Source organism: Budorcas taxicolor, chromosome 13 (assembly GCF_023091745.1).
Source record: "Budorcas taxicolor isolate Tak-1 chromosome 13, Takin1.1, whole genome shotgun sequence".
In the NCBI taxonomy this organism is placed as follows: Eukaryota; Metazoa; Chordata; class Mammalia; order Artiodactyla; family Bovidae; genus Budorcas; species Budorcas taxicolor.
Genome location: NC_068922.1, coordinates 64,405,779 through 64,423,229, shown reverse-complemented (window position 1 = coordinate 64,423,229; position 17,451 = coordinate 64,405,779). Strand labels below are relative to the sequence as shown.

Below are 17,451 nucleotides of genomic sequence, written 5' to 3'. Positions count from 1 at the left end.
CGTGTCAACCATTAATGATGTGTGGATGGTGTTTGGATCCTGATGCAAGTGAACAACTGTAAAACCCATTTTTAGGTGATTTGGGAAAATGAACAGATTGGGTATTGGATTTTAAGAAATCATTATTAATGTTGTTGGGCTTGATCATAATTTTGTGGTCGTGTTCAAAATAATCTGTTAGAACTCAAGGGGTCCCCTGGTGGCTCAGATGGTAAGCAATGCAGGAGACCCAGGTTCTATCCCTGGGTCGAGAAGATCCCCTGGAGAAGGGAATGGCAACCCACTCCAGTATTCTTGCCTGGGAAATCCCATGGATGGAGCAGCCTGGCGGGCTATAGTCTGTGAGGTCACAGAGTTGGACACGATGGAGTGATTAACACTTTCACTTTTTTTTTTTTTTTAACTTTTAGAACTTAGAGTATGAACTTATGGTTGCCAGTGGGGTAGGGTGGGAGAGAGGGATAGACTGAAAGTTTGGGATTGACATGTACATGGTGTTATATTTAAAACAGGTAATCAACAAGGACCTACTGTAGAAAGAAATGTCTTTTAGCAAGAAGAAAAAAAAATCTGTTAGAGGTATGTATTGGGTTGACTAAAAAGTTCACATGGGTTTTTCCATAACATCTTACAGAAAAACATGAAATTTTTGGCCAGTCCAGTACTAGCGTATTTACAGATACGATGACATTGTATTTAAAATTTTCTTTAAAATATATATTTTAAAAAATCAAGGTAGGGGGAAGGTAGATGAATCCGTACAGATGTAATGTTGATAATTGCCGGATTAGGCTGATTGGTGCCTGGGGGCTCCTATTATCATTCTTCCTACTTTGTGAGCGTGACATTTTTCCTAATGGAAATTTAGAATAGAGAAGAAAGCCACCAAACAAAAAGTTCCCAGGAAGCTGCCCTCAGTGCCCTCATTGAGTTTACGCAGAAATTAAACAAGATAACACACAGGTGCTCAATCAATCTTGGTTCCTTCCATCTCCTTCCAAAGGCTGTCCTTAGGCAACGGCTGCACTCTGGTTTCTAGCAGTCTATTACTGGGGTCATGAACTGCCTCTGGATAATTCATGCCTGGTTTTCCAGAGCAGAGTCCTGACTCCCATCCAAAGAAGACATGAGCTGTCTTGGAATTTCTATCTGAATTGTTGATCATCGTTCACGATGGGGTGGGACCGACAAGAGGGTGTCAGGATGGTGGCCATCCACTCCTCCCCACACACCCCCAGAAGTTCTCTGGATTTGGGGACTGGCCCAAGGTCTCCACCAGCAAGGAGCATTGTAGAAGTGTACACCCAGAGCTGGGAAGGGCAGGGCAGAGGAAAAGTGTCTTTAATCATTCATTTATCTCCCTCAGGGCCCTGACCGTTATCAGCTAGCAGTGCCTGGCACATAATGGGGGCTCAAAAATGTTAGTTCTCCTCTCTTCACACTTTATCAGCGAGCGCAGACCGCTAACTGGTTGACACTGATCCAAGAATAAGAACGAGATAAAGAATAGGTGTTTGGAAAGCCGGGAAACACATTGAGAACACAAGGGAAGGAATGCCTGGGCAGAGGAAATGGAGCTGGATGGGAAGGAGGGCCAAACAAGAGGGGAGGGGACAGGGAGGAATGAGCAGCTTCATAGCATCGGCCAGGCCATCCCCTGGATCACCCTCCGACAGCCAGGCCGAGTCCGGGTCCCTGATCTATGCACTGATAGGAAAAGCTTTCAAGGAGGTGGTCTGTAGCAGACACAGCCTCTGAGGAAATGGGCGTTTAAAGGCTGCTCTCAGCCTGAAGCATTGCCAAGGACAAAGAAATCACTAAGGATTCCCAAATTTAAGAATTGGAATCTCCAGGGAAAGGGCCTGGGAATCCACATTAATAATAAGAACCCCCAGTTGATTCTTATGATCAGGCAAGTTAGTGAAACTGCAGATTAAGACAGTGTTCCTTGAACGCCTACCTCAGAAGCCCTTGGGGAATTTATGAGATCACGTGCAAATTCTCACGTGCAAATTCCTGACCCCAGAACCAGAGAATCAGAATAGCAAGAGGTCAGGAATTAATAAAAAAAGTTTCTAGGTGATTCTGGTGTGCCCTACAGTGGGAGAGGCATGGAAACAGCAGGATGGCTAAGAGTATGTGCTCTGGAGTCAACACACCCGGTTTGAAGCCTTATTTCCCCATTCAGCAACTGTAGGCCCTTAGTAGGGACCTTACTAGGTTACTTACTGTTTCTGTACACCTCAGTTTACCTATCTGTAAAATGGGGATAATAATAATAACATATATGTATTATATAGTATGTGGAAAATATTTGATTAGACCTTAGAATATTAACATCCTGATTCTAACCCATTATAATCTAAAATAGAATCAAATCAAATCCTCTGTCCCTCTTCCCTCTAGATCCCTACTGATTTTCTTGGTACTTCTGTTACATTCTTCAGTATAGTCTGCCTTGTGACAGGGTGACTTCTGTACACATCTGTCTTTCCCACTCGACTCTGGACTTCTAGAGGGCAGAGACTGTGTCTTTTTAATATTTTCATTATTTACATTTTTAAAAACTTGTATTTATTTATTTAATTGGCCATGCCGTATGGCATGTGGGATCCCGGTTCCCCGACCAGGGATCAAACATATACCCCTGTTAACCACTAGACTGCCAGGGAAGTCTCCTTGGCAGTGTCTTTTTTTAATGTTCAAAAACATGCGTCATGTTCTATTAGAGTCAGAAGAGGTCACCTACTCCAGCCTCTCATCTGATAGATGAGGAGACAGGGTGAACGGTTCACTCAGGCCACATGGCCAGGTTTGAGCTTTAGTTGAGCCCCTGCAATGCCACCTACTAGCTATGCCATATGAGCCTCAAACTCATCTTTAAAACGGGCATAATGATGTACACTTGCCTACTTACCAAGCAAGTGACTTACAAGTAAATACTGATGAGGAACTCTTGCAACCTGAGGAGTCTCATTATTACTCCTACACAGAAGATGCTGGAGTAATTACAGGGCCTGTTATTCACCTGTGAGGTCGATGTAAGGGTGACTCAGTCATGTCTTCCCACAGCGTGGCCTTTGAAGCCTTCATCAGTCAGGCCAGAGCCTACCACTTTCAGCTTTAATCCCCATTTAACCTTTTCCTCCAGCCTCTGATCCATTCCTTCATCTTCTTAGTCATGGCCTAAACTTCCTCCTGACTCCATTCAATTAGACCGTGAACCAAGTGATCTGACTCGTCTCCCTGCTCCAATGGATCAAGTGTTGACCACAGTTCCCACCCTCTTAGGTTCTCAGCTGTTTGACAGGAATCTCTGGAAACCAGGAAACTCAACTATGGAATCCTCCAAGCTCCTCCTTAGGGCTTCTTTTCCTGACAGCCAAGCAATCCCCTGTCCCCTCATGGCCTTACCATCATGGTTGGCATTTCCTAACGTCCACGGCTCGTCTGAGTCAAAGTGAGTGTCTCCACCAATTCCTGGACCAGGGAAATAGGCATGAGCCAGGAATCCCCCTTCTCCATCAAATGGGGAGCTGTCGCCGTGGAAACCAGAGGCAAAGAAGATCATGATGTCCGCCTCCTTCCGGTCACTTTTGATCTCGTGGTATGGCACCTCTTCAAAGGTCAGCGGGGTCACCTTCTGCCACACATCGAAAGCCTGGCGAATAGCTTTCCGAGTGTCTAGCTCACCCACCTTTGGGGTGTAGTTGTGAATGCTGGTGAGAGAGGGGAGAAACCACAGGGAGGAACAGACGGAATTAGAGACTAGCAGAGCTAAAAGGAACATGAGAAGCTGTGTGGGCCTAGAATTCTGCTGAGGTAGCCCAGGGATTGAGGAAGAGGCCGGGTAGACAGGCTCTGGGTCCTCACCCTACCTTCTACTCAGTGTTTTTCTATTTGATCTCTGAAAAAGGTAATGTTGAATTTGTAGAAAAAAATCAAGTTGGTGCATGGCATTTCCTAATTTTTAAGTTTTTCTCCTAATACATAAAATATGTACATTTATAAATGTTATAAAAACTCTTACACTGTAGAGAGTTTAGTGGAACATCCCTTGCTTTGAAAGGGGGTGGGGGAAGAAGAGGGTGGGGCAAATTGAGAGAATAGCATTGATGTACATACACTGCCGTAGCTGAAGCCTCTATATAGCAGCGGCAGCTCAGTTTGGGGCTCTGTGTTGACCTAGAGGGGTGTGATGAGGGAGGCTCAAGAGGGAGGGGATATGTGTGTGTGCTCAAGTTGTTTCAGCTGTATCCGACTGTTTGTGACCCTATGGTCTGTAGTCTGCCAGGCTCCTCTGTCCATGGGATTCTCCAAGCAAGAATACTGGAGCGGATTGCCATGCTTTCTTCTCGACCCGGGGATTGAAACTGTTTCTGTCTATGTCTCCTGCATTGCAGGCGATTCTTTACCCAGTGAGCCACCTGGGAAGCCCAGATATGTATACATATAGCTGATTCACGTTGTTGTACAGCAGAAACTAACACAACATTGTAAAGCAATTATACTGCAGTTAAAAATAATTTTTAAGTCTTTGGCCCCAACTACTACTATTTGTCTACCTAGAAGCTAGTACAGGGTGGCATCTGATTGAATCAGTTATGTAAGATTACTGTATCCATATTGCATGGTTCTCCGTGATGGAGCATCACCACTTCTGGCTGTGCTGTCCTGTGAACACCTGGGGCAAGGACTATTCACTCATTCTACAGATAAGGAAACTGAAACCCAGAGAGGTTGCAGGATATGTTAAGGTCAGAGTTCAGCTAGGAGGCAGTTCTTTCTCTTAATCTACTCTACCTCTTCTGGAGGACTCTAAGAGGTTTCTAACCCAGATTCTTCTTAAGTTTCCTTCTCTTGTCAGATTTCTGAAAAGATTCTGTTCTGGCCTCTGCAGCTTGTGAACAGGAGAGCCCTTAGGAAGTTAGTAAGTGGTAGTCACTCAGTCATGTCTGACTCTTTGCAATGCTATGGACTGTAGCCCACCAGGCTCCTCTGTCCATGGAATTCTCCAGGAAAGGGTACTGGAGTGGGTAGCCATCCCCTTCTCCAGGGGATCCTCCTGACCCCAGGATCGAACCTGGGTCTCCTGCAGTGCCGGCAGTTCTTTACTCTCTGAGCCACTAGAGAAGCCCCAGGAGAGCCCTTAGCTCAACTCGGAAGATCTGTCTTAGAGCCTACTCCTGAACCAGGGGATCCACCTGAGATGGAATCAGAGGCTTGAGAGGTGCCAACCAGGGCCCAGCCAAGCCTGCACTATGCCTGGCCCTGGATCCACCCTATCTAAATCCAGATGTCTGCATCTCCTGTGATGGGTTCCAGCATCCCTGCCTGTGGTCACTGGTCTGACTTGGAGCCTGCTCCTGCTTTGCCCGTGGTTTCCCCAGAGAGTCAAGGGATAACACTGTTGCAGTTCAGCCCCCAGTTCTTTATAGTCCTTAAGAAACAACTGGAACTCTGTGCTGGGAATCTCAGCTGAAGTCCATCAATCAGGCCAAGTGGGGAAGGGATCCAGATGAGAGGGAGTGGGGTTTGGCAAGCAGTGGTAGGGAGGATGAGTTCAGCTATGGTTCTTTAGCCCAGGTGAAAGTTATCAGACAAGTCATACCCCACTTTCCGTAACTGAAAATGCTAGGAATCTAAACAGAACATAATTCATGAGCCTCTAAAGGACCAAACAAACCTGAAGTTGGAGACCCAGCAATCACTGGATGCTACAAGAAGGACAAAGTCATAGGCTCTCGGAGCCATGCCCTGATCACAGACCCACCTACAGTGTGAACTTCAGAAACTCAGGCCGGGAAATGACCGCGTGAGGGTGGAGCCAAAGCCAGGGAGGAGGAGGGGGAGGCGAGGCACCTGTAGGTGATGTGTTTCTGCCTCCACTTCTGTCCTGTCAGGGCATAGCGCTTGTGTCTCCGCCTTCGGCTCAAGTGCGGGTGATCTGGAACACCACACCGGGGTTTCTTCATCCACCTGGGCAGAAAGAGGGCACACATCCACATAGACACTGTGGTCACTGGACACTCTAGGAAGGCACTGCAGGGTCCCTGGTCCCAAGCTGAATGGCAGCGTGCACATTCAACCAAAACTCTGGGCCCCTGGCTCTGATGGGGTCCCCAACAGGAACACCATCGATTGTTCGTCTGTTCATTCATTCCTAACTGAATACGAAGAAGCACTGCTGCGTGATAGACTCGGAGTCAGAAGACAGGGGCTTGCTAGTTCCAACTCTGCCACTAATCGCACGAGTCCAGGCCAGTGACTGAATCAATGGGAGCCTCAGTCTCCTCATTGGCAATGCGAGAATTACAGTTCTCCCTGGTCTTAGCTTGTGCGGAGCCTTCAAGGAGGGAGTGTCTGTGGACATGCTCTGTATGTGAAATCAGATCACATCACTCTTTGCTTTAAAACTCCCAATCACCTGGAATAAAATCCAAATTCCTAACCTTGGGACTTCCCAGGTGGTCCAGTGGTTAAGACTCCACGCTCCCAGGTCTGGTTCCTGGTCTGGGAACTAGATCCCATATACTACAAAAGTTCACATGTAGCAAGTAAAGATCCTGCATGCCGCAGTGGAGATTAATGATCCTGAATGCCGCAACTAAGACTCAGAGCAGTCAAGTAATTACATATTTTAAAACAATCAAAACAAACTCCTCGCCTTGGCCCACGGCCCCTACATGATCTGTGATCACCGCCTCTACCAGGCACCTGTATCCCCTTCCTCGCATCCACCTGCTCCAGCTCCAGTGGCCTCCCTGCTCTGCCCTTGAACATCCTAAGGCCATTCCAGTTCAGGGTGTTTGCATTTGCTGTGTCCTCTGCTTGCCATGCTCTTCCCATAAAGTAAGGGAAGGTTTGTTCCCTTACTTTATGAAGGTCTCCACTCAAACGTCACCCCTTCCAAGAGGACTTCCTTGCCACCTTATCTAAAATAATAGCCTCCCCCCACTATCCCACCTCTAACTGTTTATTCTGCTTGATTTTGCTTCATGGCCTTTATCACTGCCTGAAATGACATCTTATATTAGCTTGTTGTTTATCCTTTGTCTCTCTTACCTGATTCTAAGGTCCATGAGGGCGGGAACCTTGCCTGTATTCCCAGTGCCATCACAGTGCCTGACTTAGGAGGTGTTCAAGGGTGATGGCTGAATGAATGAATGAGAACTAGCCCAAGGCAAAAAGGCACAGCTTGGAAAACAGTAAATTTTATATCACTCCGGATATTCAAAAAGTGGCTGAACAACCGTAGAGCTTAGAGTGTAGTTATCCACAGCACTTAACTATGTTGTACTGTGATTTGAAATCTATTAGTTTATTGCCTCAAATAAATAGTAAATTTTCTAAGGACAGGAATGAGTCATATTCATCATCCTGTCCTTAGAAGCTAGCCTTGTGCTAGGAGCTAAGTAAATCCTGATGACGATTTGTTATCAGTTAAGTTGCACTGGGGAACAGTGAGCCTGGGACTTCTTTGGAGATGTGAACTAGGGGCCCGGGTAGGAGATTTAAAAGATCATGGCTGATTGGAAGGGTCACCCTTGCATCTCATGTCCCTTTGTCGTCCTAATGACCAGCTCATTGAACTAGAGATTGAGATCGCTGCGGGGGAAAAGTGTCTGACCTCATTTCCAGTGGTTGAAAGCAGTTGCCTTTGGCAATAGAGAGGAAAGGAGACAGAGACTATTTTAACCAAATATTAAAAGCCCCTTGAGGGGCTTAACCAGGTCCCACTCATTTTGTCTCTACCTCACCTAGAATGCCCACACTCAGAAATTAATAATAGAAGACTAAATAGTGATAGTAACAGGCATTGATATAAATGTGTATAATTTTCAGTGTTCATTCTCCTTTTTAAAAAAATTAATTTGAGGGGCTCCCTGGTGGTCCAGTGGCTAAGTCTCTGGGCTCCCAAGGCAGGTGGCCTGGTTTTGTTCCCTGGTTAGGGAACTAGATCCCACATGCTGCAACTGAGAATCTCCCCATACCCTAACTAAAGATCCTTCGTGTTGCAACCAAGGCCCTCGCAACCAAATAAATATATGTTAAAATAAAATTAAAAAAAACAAATTTGGTTCTCAAAGCAACCCTGTGAAGTAATCAGAAATGACTGACCCCGATTTTACAGACCAGGGAAGAGACAGAGATAACGCCAGTAACTTGCAAAATACAACAGAGGGTGAGGCAGGGCTGGGACTCTGTTGAATGAATAAATGAACTATCAACTAATGTACCCGAAGAAACAAAAGTCGGGGTTTTTCTTTTCTTTTTCCCTCTGCTTAGCACTAGGTTGGGTTAGAGAAGCTATGTTTGTTGAACGAATGAAGGAGTGAATAATGTGTGACATTTCCCAAGGTAGACACTCAAAAATAATCCTCTGAGGGGCTGATCTAGCTTCCTTTCACTGACAGTCCCTGGGAAGAGACCCAGGAAGCACCTTTGCTACAGCAAGGTGGAGCTAGACCTGGAAGAGCCCCGGGGTGGGGCAGGGAGGCAGCGACACGCAGGGTCACAGAGCTGGAGCTGAAACGAAGGTGTCCAAGTTCTCCCTGCAAACACGCTCCCCACTCAGGTCTGGGATTAAGTGTGAGCACCTTCTTCCTTCCCGTGTCTCCAAACAGCACCCCCAACCCCGCCCTCCTTCCTACAAAGAGGGGGCGCAGAGCAGAGCGGCAAGTGGGAAACGCCAGCCCCCTCCCTCTGCCTCCTCCTCTTGCTGCCACCTGCCACTCCCTGAACCCGGTCCAGCGGGCCTGGGGCTTCTGGAACAGAGCGAAACCTAGGGCCAGGTGGTGCCTCAGCAGAGCCACCAGTGCTGCAGCCACAGGAGGCGCTGCCGTGAGGCCTGCGCAAAGGCCTCAAAATAACCTCGGCTTGGAAAGGCCGCAGGCCCACGGCGTCCACTTACTCACAGCATCACAGGAGCCGTCAAGTGTATTGTCTCAGGGGTTTACAACCTCACAGTCAGAGGATCTGAGGCACAGGAAATGCTCGTATGGGACTATGGGATCATAAAACCCCAGACTCACCAAATTTTATTTGAAAGCTTGAGGCTTAGAATAATGGCATCTAGAATCTGAGAGTCAAAATCCAACATTTCCCCTCCATCCTCTCCCCTCTCTCCCCCAACCCCTTCAGTAAATGAGCAAGCTGAGACCTAGAGAGATGATTACCTCAAAGAGTGACTCAGCCAAGGGGTGGATTGATCCTGGATCCACCACTGGCTGGATTTCCTGTTCTCTGCCAGCCGCCTACTTGCCTGCATCCTCCCCAAGCCCTGCTCTCTCCTTCCACCTGAGTTCGGGTACCCCCCACCGCCCTTCCCCGTCCCCCCACCCCCACCCCCCCTCCCTCGTGAGGAAACTCTTTCCAAGCTCTTGACCGTGGCTTCCTGGCAGTAATGGCTTTTCTTTTCCTTTTTATGTCTTTTTAAAAAATATCTTTTTATTTTGTACTGGGGTACAGCCGATTAGCAACGTGGTAGTTTCAGGTGAACAGCGAAGGGACTCAGCCGTACATATACACGTATCCATTCTCCCCCTCAAACTCCCCCCCCATCCAGGCTGCCACATTTACACTGAGCAGATTTCCCTCGGCTATGTAGTGGGTCCTCGTTAGTTATCCGTTTTAAACACAGCAGTGTAAACATGTCAGTAACGGCTTCTCTTAAATAACTTTAATAACTTTCATGGCTATTCCTTAGAGACAAAAAAACTCAACTCTCTCCCATCTTAAATAAAAATTCATCCCTCTCTAGCCACACCTATTCCTCCTTTCCTTCACTTTCAGCATTTTTTTTGTTTGAGGGGGTGGGCAGGCTTATGGGATCTCAGTTTCCCGACCAGGGATTGAACCCAGGCCATGGCAGTGAAAGCCTGGAATCCTAACCACTGGATCAACAAGAAACTCCCATTGCTCAGCTTCTTGAAAGTTGCCCCTATGTTTGCCATCGCCACTCCTCACCTCTCCTCTCCGTATCACAATCTGACTTTGCTGCCATCATGCCACGGAGGTTTCAACGCCCTCTCTGTTACTAAACTCAGCAGACACCTCTCAGCCTCCTGTTTGACCACCGCGGCAGCTGACCCTGCTGACCATCCCCCCTGCCCCCCACAATGACTATGGCATCCCTGCCGGGCTTCGTCCCCTTCTCAAGTGGCTCCTTCTCCTGGGGGCTCCACCCTCGTCACTCTTCTCTCCCTCGTCACTCTTCTCTCCCTCCTCTTTATCTTCTCCCTGAGTATAAAACCATCTGTGTGGTTTGGCCTACTTGTCATTGCCTCCTAAGTATCTCCCTGAGATTCGGTGTTTCCTTCTGCGTTCTAGACCAGCAGAGCTAGCTGATGATGTTTTTCACTAAATGGGGAGCACAGGGATCAAAGGACCAAGCCCACTGCCCAGCACATGCAGACATTCAGCAAATGTTAATAAGTGGGAAAAGTGGAACAAGACTTGCCATCATTACTCTAGAATTTCCTGTATCTAGTGAGATGCCTACATCTCAGAGATGCCAGAAGGGTGACTCACAGACCCACAAGTTATTAGAATCAGAGGAGATATAAGGCCACCTATAACCAAACCCTTTACTGTGCTGATAAGGAAACTGAGGCCCAGAAAGGTCAAGAGTCTTGTCCAAGGTCACACAGCCAGTTTGCGGCAGAACACACCCCCAGCTCACGTATGAGAGGGCACCTTGGGCTACTCCCTCCCAGCTGACACTCAGGAGTGGAAGATGGGAAGGTAGAATGGGTAGGGTATACAGATGAGGCCACGACAAGTGTGAACCCAAATGTAACTCTGGAAAGTTCAAAGGCACAATGTCCTGTGCAAATCTTACTCGATTGTTGTCTGATCCAACACACCGGTGACAGGGATCCCGTAAAACTGCTGCATTGTGGCGACTGCTGACTGTAAGGCCTTCCCTGAGTGCAACGCAGATGACCGTGAGTCATAGGGCAGCAGATAGCCATAGGACTTTAACCAGTTCTGAAAGACATGCAAAAGAAAAGAACGCATCATTCGGGGAAGGCTCATTTGCCCTTGAAACTAGGGACCATTTTACCCAAGGGACTGAAGGACTCATGTTCTGATTTCTGTCTCCTTCACTCCCTCCTGCAGACACTGTCAAGTGAGGCTCCAAAAAGAACAGCTCTTGTTGGCTTACTCTTCTGCTATCAAGCTTCCGCTGAATCTCTATTGGCTATGGAATAAAGACTAAAATGCCTCGAGCCTTTCCAGCACCCCGTCTCTTCCCCATGTACTCAGTGGTTTCCACTGGCACATGACTAGACATGCCAGAGGACCAGAGCAGTCCCTTCTCTGAAGCAGAGTGACTTGATGAACACTGTGCCCCCCAGACACCCGCTGTATCTAGAGACAGAGTCTGCCGTAGGAACCTTGTGTAGAATTATCTGTAGATAATAGATTATCTGTAAATAATGAAATTATCTAAGTCTTCATTGCTAATCCCTCCAAAGAAGTAAGCTATAATTAATAAATAGAAACAAAATAAACCAGTGTATTAATTTAAATATAACTACATAAATATGAGCATAGAAAAAAGTCTAGAAGGGCACACATAAAAATATAATAATATAGCTATGTAAGAGAATTCTTTGATTTTAGGAAATATACACTGAACTGTTTCAGCTTATATAAGGATGCAATGCGTGAAGTCAGCAACATTTTCTTTAACAGATTCAGGGAAAAAATTAGAGAAAGAGAGAGGGAGGAGAGAGAGGGAAAAAAAATGTGGTAGAATGTTAAGAGATGAATCTGGGTGAAAGGTGTTTAGGAATTCTTTGTCCCATTCTTGAAAACTTTTTTGAAAGCCTGAAATAATGTCAAAAAATTTTTTTTAATAAAAAAGGAATGAATGTGATTAGCCTTTGTTATAATATCATGGGGGACTTCTTTTTTCTGTGCTTATCTAAGTGTTAGGCATGGAGTAATTAAGAAAAAAAGGAGATAAACTTTAAAAGGGCAAGAGAATCTGAAAGTGGCTTGGATGAAGAAATTCAGACAATGAATCTGAAGGTTGGAAAAGTAAAGAGTATTTTCATTGACCAGCTAGAAATCAGAAGCCCGGGAAATATCTGTGGCATTAACTGGAAAATGAAGAAAACATCCATGTGTCTATGGAACCCACAAGCATGTCCTGTAGAGAGTAGACGTACACGCTGGTCTCTAAGTCACATGGAAACTGCTGCCCATCCTCAGAAGATTATCTTGAACACCGAGTGAGCAAATGAAGAAAAAAGACCTTAGGAAACTGTATTAACTGTATTATCTTCCCATCTACAGTTTTGTTTCTTTTAAAAAAATATTATTTACTTATTTGGCTGCACCAGTTCTTAGCCGTGGCACACGGGATCTTCCATCTTCATTGTGGCATATGGAATCTTTCTTTTTTTTTTAGTTGCTGCATGTGAACTCTAAGTTGCAACATGTGGGATCTATTCTTCCATCAGGAATTGAACCTGGGCCCCCTGCATGCCCCACTGCATTGGGAGTGCTGAGTCTTAGCCACTGCACCACCAGGGAAGTCTTCATAATTTTGTTTCTTTGTTTCTATATGAACATCTTATTGTGGCTGTGTCTGTTATGACAAGTCAAATCAAACCATTTTGGGAAGGAGGCAGACCAGAAACTATAAATAAGTGATTATTTATTTCACCAAGGAGGCTGTCACATCTTTACTGCCTTGTGATGAAATCCGTCTGACTGATTAAGAACAAAATAGTCAGAATAATAAAGTCTTAAAACATCCCCAAGAGAGCAACAACCTTACTCTTTCATCAGAAATCTGCAACCTGCTTTTCATTCTAAATTTTGGCACAGGGTTTCAATACTTCTTGTGCTTCCCCCAGTCTGAATCTCTGTCATGCCTTTGTACGTTTTCCCCCTGTATGCCTGGCATACTTCTTAGTTTGGCAAAAATCTTTCATTATTTTAAGGTTAAGCCTATAAATTACTCCCTCTGGAAGACTTACCTCACTCCCTAGCCAGGTACTTTCCTCCTCTTTGTGTTCCCTAAATCCCCTGTTATAGACAGTATAGTTCTTATAATATTGCTGCTGCTAGGTTACTTCAGTTTTGTCCAACTCTGTGTGACCCCATGGACTGTCCATGGAATTCTCCAGGCCAGAATACTGGAGTGGGTATCCATTCCCTTCTCCAGGGGATCTTCTCAATCCACGGATCAAACCCAGGTCTCCTACATTGCAGGCAGATTCTTTACCAGCCACAAGGGAAGCCCAAGAATACTGGAGTGGGTAGCCTATCCCTTCTCCAGGGGATCTTCCCAACCCAGGAATTGAACTGGGGTTTCCTGCATTGCAGGCAGATTCTTTACCAACTGAGAGGGAAGCCCTCTTGTAACATTGGGCTCCAATCATTACTGTATTTATCAGACTCTGAACTCCTCCAGGGAAGGGTCCATGTTTTGCTCATCTCTATATCTGGTGCCCAGGGATCCCCTGACACAGTAGTTGATCATTGTGTCCATTCAATGAACATTATTGGGCATGGGCTACCTAGTAGGCACTGTGCATGGCTCTGGGAATGCAAAGATGAATAAGGAGCTCACCGACCAACAAATAAACCCATCATGAAAATGCAGCACTAAAAATCAGATGTGTAGAGAGTTCCATAGAAGAACAAAGTAGGGGGCATGTTATCCACACGGAGCGGTGGGGATGGGGAGCAAGGGGAACTCAAGAGAGGCTTCCAGGTGGTGGCGGTATCTCAATCTTTTTAAAATTAACTAATTTTTGGCTGTGCTGGGACTTTGTTGCTGTGCATGGCCTTTCTCTGGCTGCAGCGAGCTGGAGCTACTCTCTAGTTGTGGTGTGAGGGCTTATTGCAGTGGCTTCTCTTGGTGCAGAGCATGGGCGCTAGAGCACGTGGGCCTCAGTAGTTGTGACACATGAACTTAGTCACTCCAAGGCATGTGGAATCTTCCTGGACCAGGGATTGAACCTATGTCCCCTACATTGACAGGTGAATTCTTAACCACTGGACCACCAGGGAACTCCTGAGCTAGGTCTTGAAGGATATGTGCAATTATATGGAAGTGCTAGAGAGCATGGCACATTCTGAGCAGTATTTAAAATGGTGGGAACTTGGGGAAAAGGAGTATGGTGATGAGTGGAGAGGACTGGAAAGGAGGGGAGTGGAGAGAGATGATACACTCTTAATTATCTGTTCACAAAGTGGACAAATCACAGAGAATCACTTGTGACTTGACTGTGGTCTCGGATTAGCCAAAAAGCTCAAAACATCTGGAAATGGGCATGACAGGGCAATTGACAAGTTACCTGTCCATTCATCAAGCTCCAAGTTCTATTCCCAGGTAAGTTACACCATCAAAGTATTAAATCCCTGTACTCTATTCCTCAGCCCCTTCCAGCCAGAATGCCACATTATGTTCTTTACAGAAACTTCACTGAAGAATTGTTGGATTGAATAAACAGGGCACTATCATGGGAAAGAGGCACAAAATTTTGAGGTTGAATCCCAGTTCATCACTTGCCAGCTGTGTGGCTTTGGGCAAATTGAGCATCAGTTTCCTTATTTGTGGGCTTCCCTGATGACTCAGATGGTAAAGAATCTGCCTGCAATGCAGGAGACCTGGGTTCGATCCCTGAGTCCGAAAGATCCCCTGGAGAAGGGCATGGGTACCCACTCCAGCCTTCTTTCCTGGAAAATTCCTGGAGGAGCCTGGAGGGCTACAGTCCATGGGGTCACAAAGAGTTGGACACAACTGAGCAACGAACACTTTCCTTATCTGTAAATTGTAAACAATGACCCTCCTCTACAAGATTGCTGTTAAGCCGAAATGATTGAATATACCTGACATAATCACTCAAAAGTGACTCGTTTATTATCCCCTTGGACGGTGTTTCTGTTACCTTTCATAAAATCAAGGTGGAAAAGACGGTCTTTGACTCCCTCTCTGCCTTTTGAAATCTGGTTATCCTGCCCTCCCCCTGGACCGAGAGCCACCTTGAGGGTGCTATGGGGGGGCAGCGTGTCCACTGGCTCTCAGTGAGCTGTGGGGCTGACCACCTCTCACACAGCACTGAGAACAGTGTGTGCAGAGAAATGACAGCTGACTGGAATCGTTCTCTTCGCCCTGTCACTCAGCTTTACTGAGACCAAACACAATGCCTCTCTATCAAGCTTTACCTTGAGGAATACGGCGTCTCTACAGGAGACTCTGTGTGCTTTCTGGTTTCAGCAAATGCATATTAGGTAACCCAGTGGTTCTCCTTTTGGGCCTTTCTGCTGGGAATCTTTTGGTCAAATTTATCACGTTTAAGTGTGGAACACGGTGATGCTTGCAATTAGCTGTTACTTTTTTCATTTTTCTGACCACTAAGTTGTGTTTCATCCTTAAAAATCTTACTTAAAAAGATTATTTCACTCTGTAAACTGCCTCAAACCCTTCCCAAAAGAGGTGTGGTACCAGTCTAAAATCCAATTCCTTCTTATTTGTGGACTCCATTAGTTAATTCTCTTAAAATCCAGTTAGGATGAATTACAGTATCTGGGAAATAGCTAGAGAACTGTTTAAAAAAAAAAAAAAACACTAAGGGGAAGTTTTTTTTCAAAAAAAATTATTTATTTTTGGCTGTGTTGGGTCTTAGTTGTAACACTCAAGATCTTCCTTGGAGAACGTGGGCTCTGTGGTTTCCCACACGCAGACTTAGTTGCCTCACAACATGTGGGATCTTAGTTCTCTGATCGGGATTCAACCTTTGTCCCATGCATTGGAGGGAGGATTCTTAACCACTCTGGATCACTGGGGAAGTCCTGGCTGGGGAACTTTGGACAGATGCTTCCAACAAACTGGTCAACAGGGTATATTTTTTAGCATCTGCCTTCAAGCTAGTATGGAATTTGACAATTTTCTCCCCTCCTGTCCTCATTACTATGATATTGTAGGAGACAGGGAACAGAGAATTTTTGGCATAAACTCTCTTCTAAAATTTGGGGGGACTGAAAGGAGCTCCTAATTGGTAAAGGGCAACCAGGTTTACCCAGCTCCTTTTTTGGATATTCAAGCAAAGTGTTAGTGTTAGTCTCTCAGCTGTGTCTGACTCTTTGCGACACCAGGGACTATAGCCCGCCAGGCTCCTCTATTCCTGGGATTCTCCAGGCAAGAATACTGGAATGGGTAGCCATTCCCTTCTCCAGGGGATCTTGCGGATTCAGGGATTGAACCCAGGTCTCCCGCATTGCAGGCAGATTCTTTACCATCTGAACCACCAGGGAATTCAAGCAAGGAGCATCTCAAAGCCAACCAGGAGCTATTATGAAGGTCACAGAGTCTAGCTCAGCAGGGTCAGGAGTTAGGATCTAAGTTCTCAGACCTTGGCCAATGTCTAGGTCATGGACAAATGCTGGAATGGATCTGCCTTCACTGGGTTCTGCTTCCTTCCCAGGTTCACTGGGGACAATTCTCAGGCTCAGGGGCAGACCCCTAAGAGCAGAAATGGGAGCAGAAGGGGCTGGCCAAATCACAGCTCTAAGTCAGGGTCATTGAGACTGGACCTGGTGTGCGGGGCGGGGGGGGGCGGGGAGGGGAGTGTGTGTATTACAAGGTGGGAGGCTGAAGACTATGCATTAGGGACCAGACAACTTCCGCTGTTTAACCCTGTCTCTACTATTCACCTGCTCTGTGACACAGACAGTCCTCTGACTTCTCTGAGCAGAAGTTCCTAATGTTGAAGCAAGTCTTCTACACTGCAGTCATCCCCAATCCAGAACACTCTCTCACCATTCACACTTCCAGGCTATTCCTGCTGCCAACAGAACCCATTCTCTTTAGGCATGCTAGCAAACACATCCTTCAAAGTCCAGCTGAAATGTCACCTTCTTTGGAAAACCTTCCTAGATTCTCCCTGGCAGAGATAGTGGGCAACCCCCTTCCCTCCTGCAGTGCTTAATTCTCTGCTGCTCTAAACACAACGTCCACCGTGTATCACACCTGTTGGTTGATATGTTTTCCTCACTAGATTGGTTCCCAAGGAGCAGAGACTGTGGTATTTATTTTTATATCTGCTACAGTACTTAGCACAGTGCCTGACATAATAATTAATCAGAATGAGTGAATGAATGAACGAATTAACAGTTGGTCCAGGAGGTACTGTCTGTGTACTCACGAAGGGATTTCATCTAGGGATGTTTAATGAGTAATACACACGAAAGCACTAAGCACAATCCATGGTATCGATTCTGCTCTGAAAAAACTATTTGCTGAAATTCCTTCTTTTGTGGTTTGACTTTGCTTGATGAGGCAACAGGCTCCATGGTCCCAATCAAAAAAAGATAAAATTCGCTAAAGGAAAGAAGCCCCATTCAGTGTTAAACAGAATGACCTAACTTTCATCTTTTTGCACCTGGATCCATTAATCCACCACCAGCCACGTCAGAATTCTA

General features: G+C 46.0%; 1 protein-coding gene across 1 annotated transcript in view; it reads right to left on the bottom strand.

The window, feature by feature from the left end:
- Positions 1–17,451, bottom strand: part of MMP24 (matrix metallopeptidase 24) — a 50,934-nt gene that overhangs the window by 15,451 nt on the left and 18,032 nt on the right. Inside the window, exons 3-5 of the mRNA XM_052650448.1 lie at positions 10,844–10,992; positions 5,863–5,979; positions 3,415–3,719 (exon numbers count right to left, since the gene is read on the bottom strand). Of these exons, the coding sequence (XP_052506408.1) occupies positions 3,415–3,719; positions 5,863–5,979; positions 10,844–10,992 (571 nt within the window). The remainder of the gene's footprint in view (positions 1–3,414; positions 3,720–5,862; positions 5,980–10,843; positions 10,993–17,451) is intronic.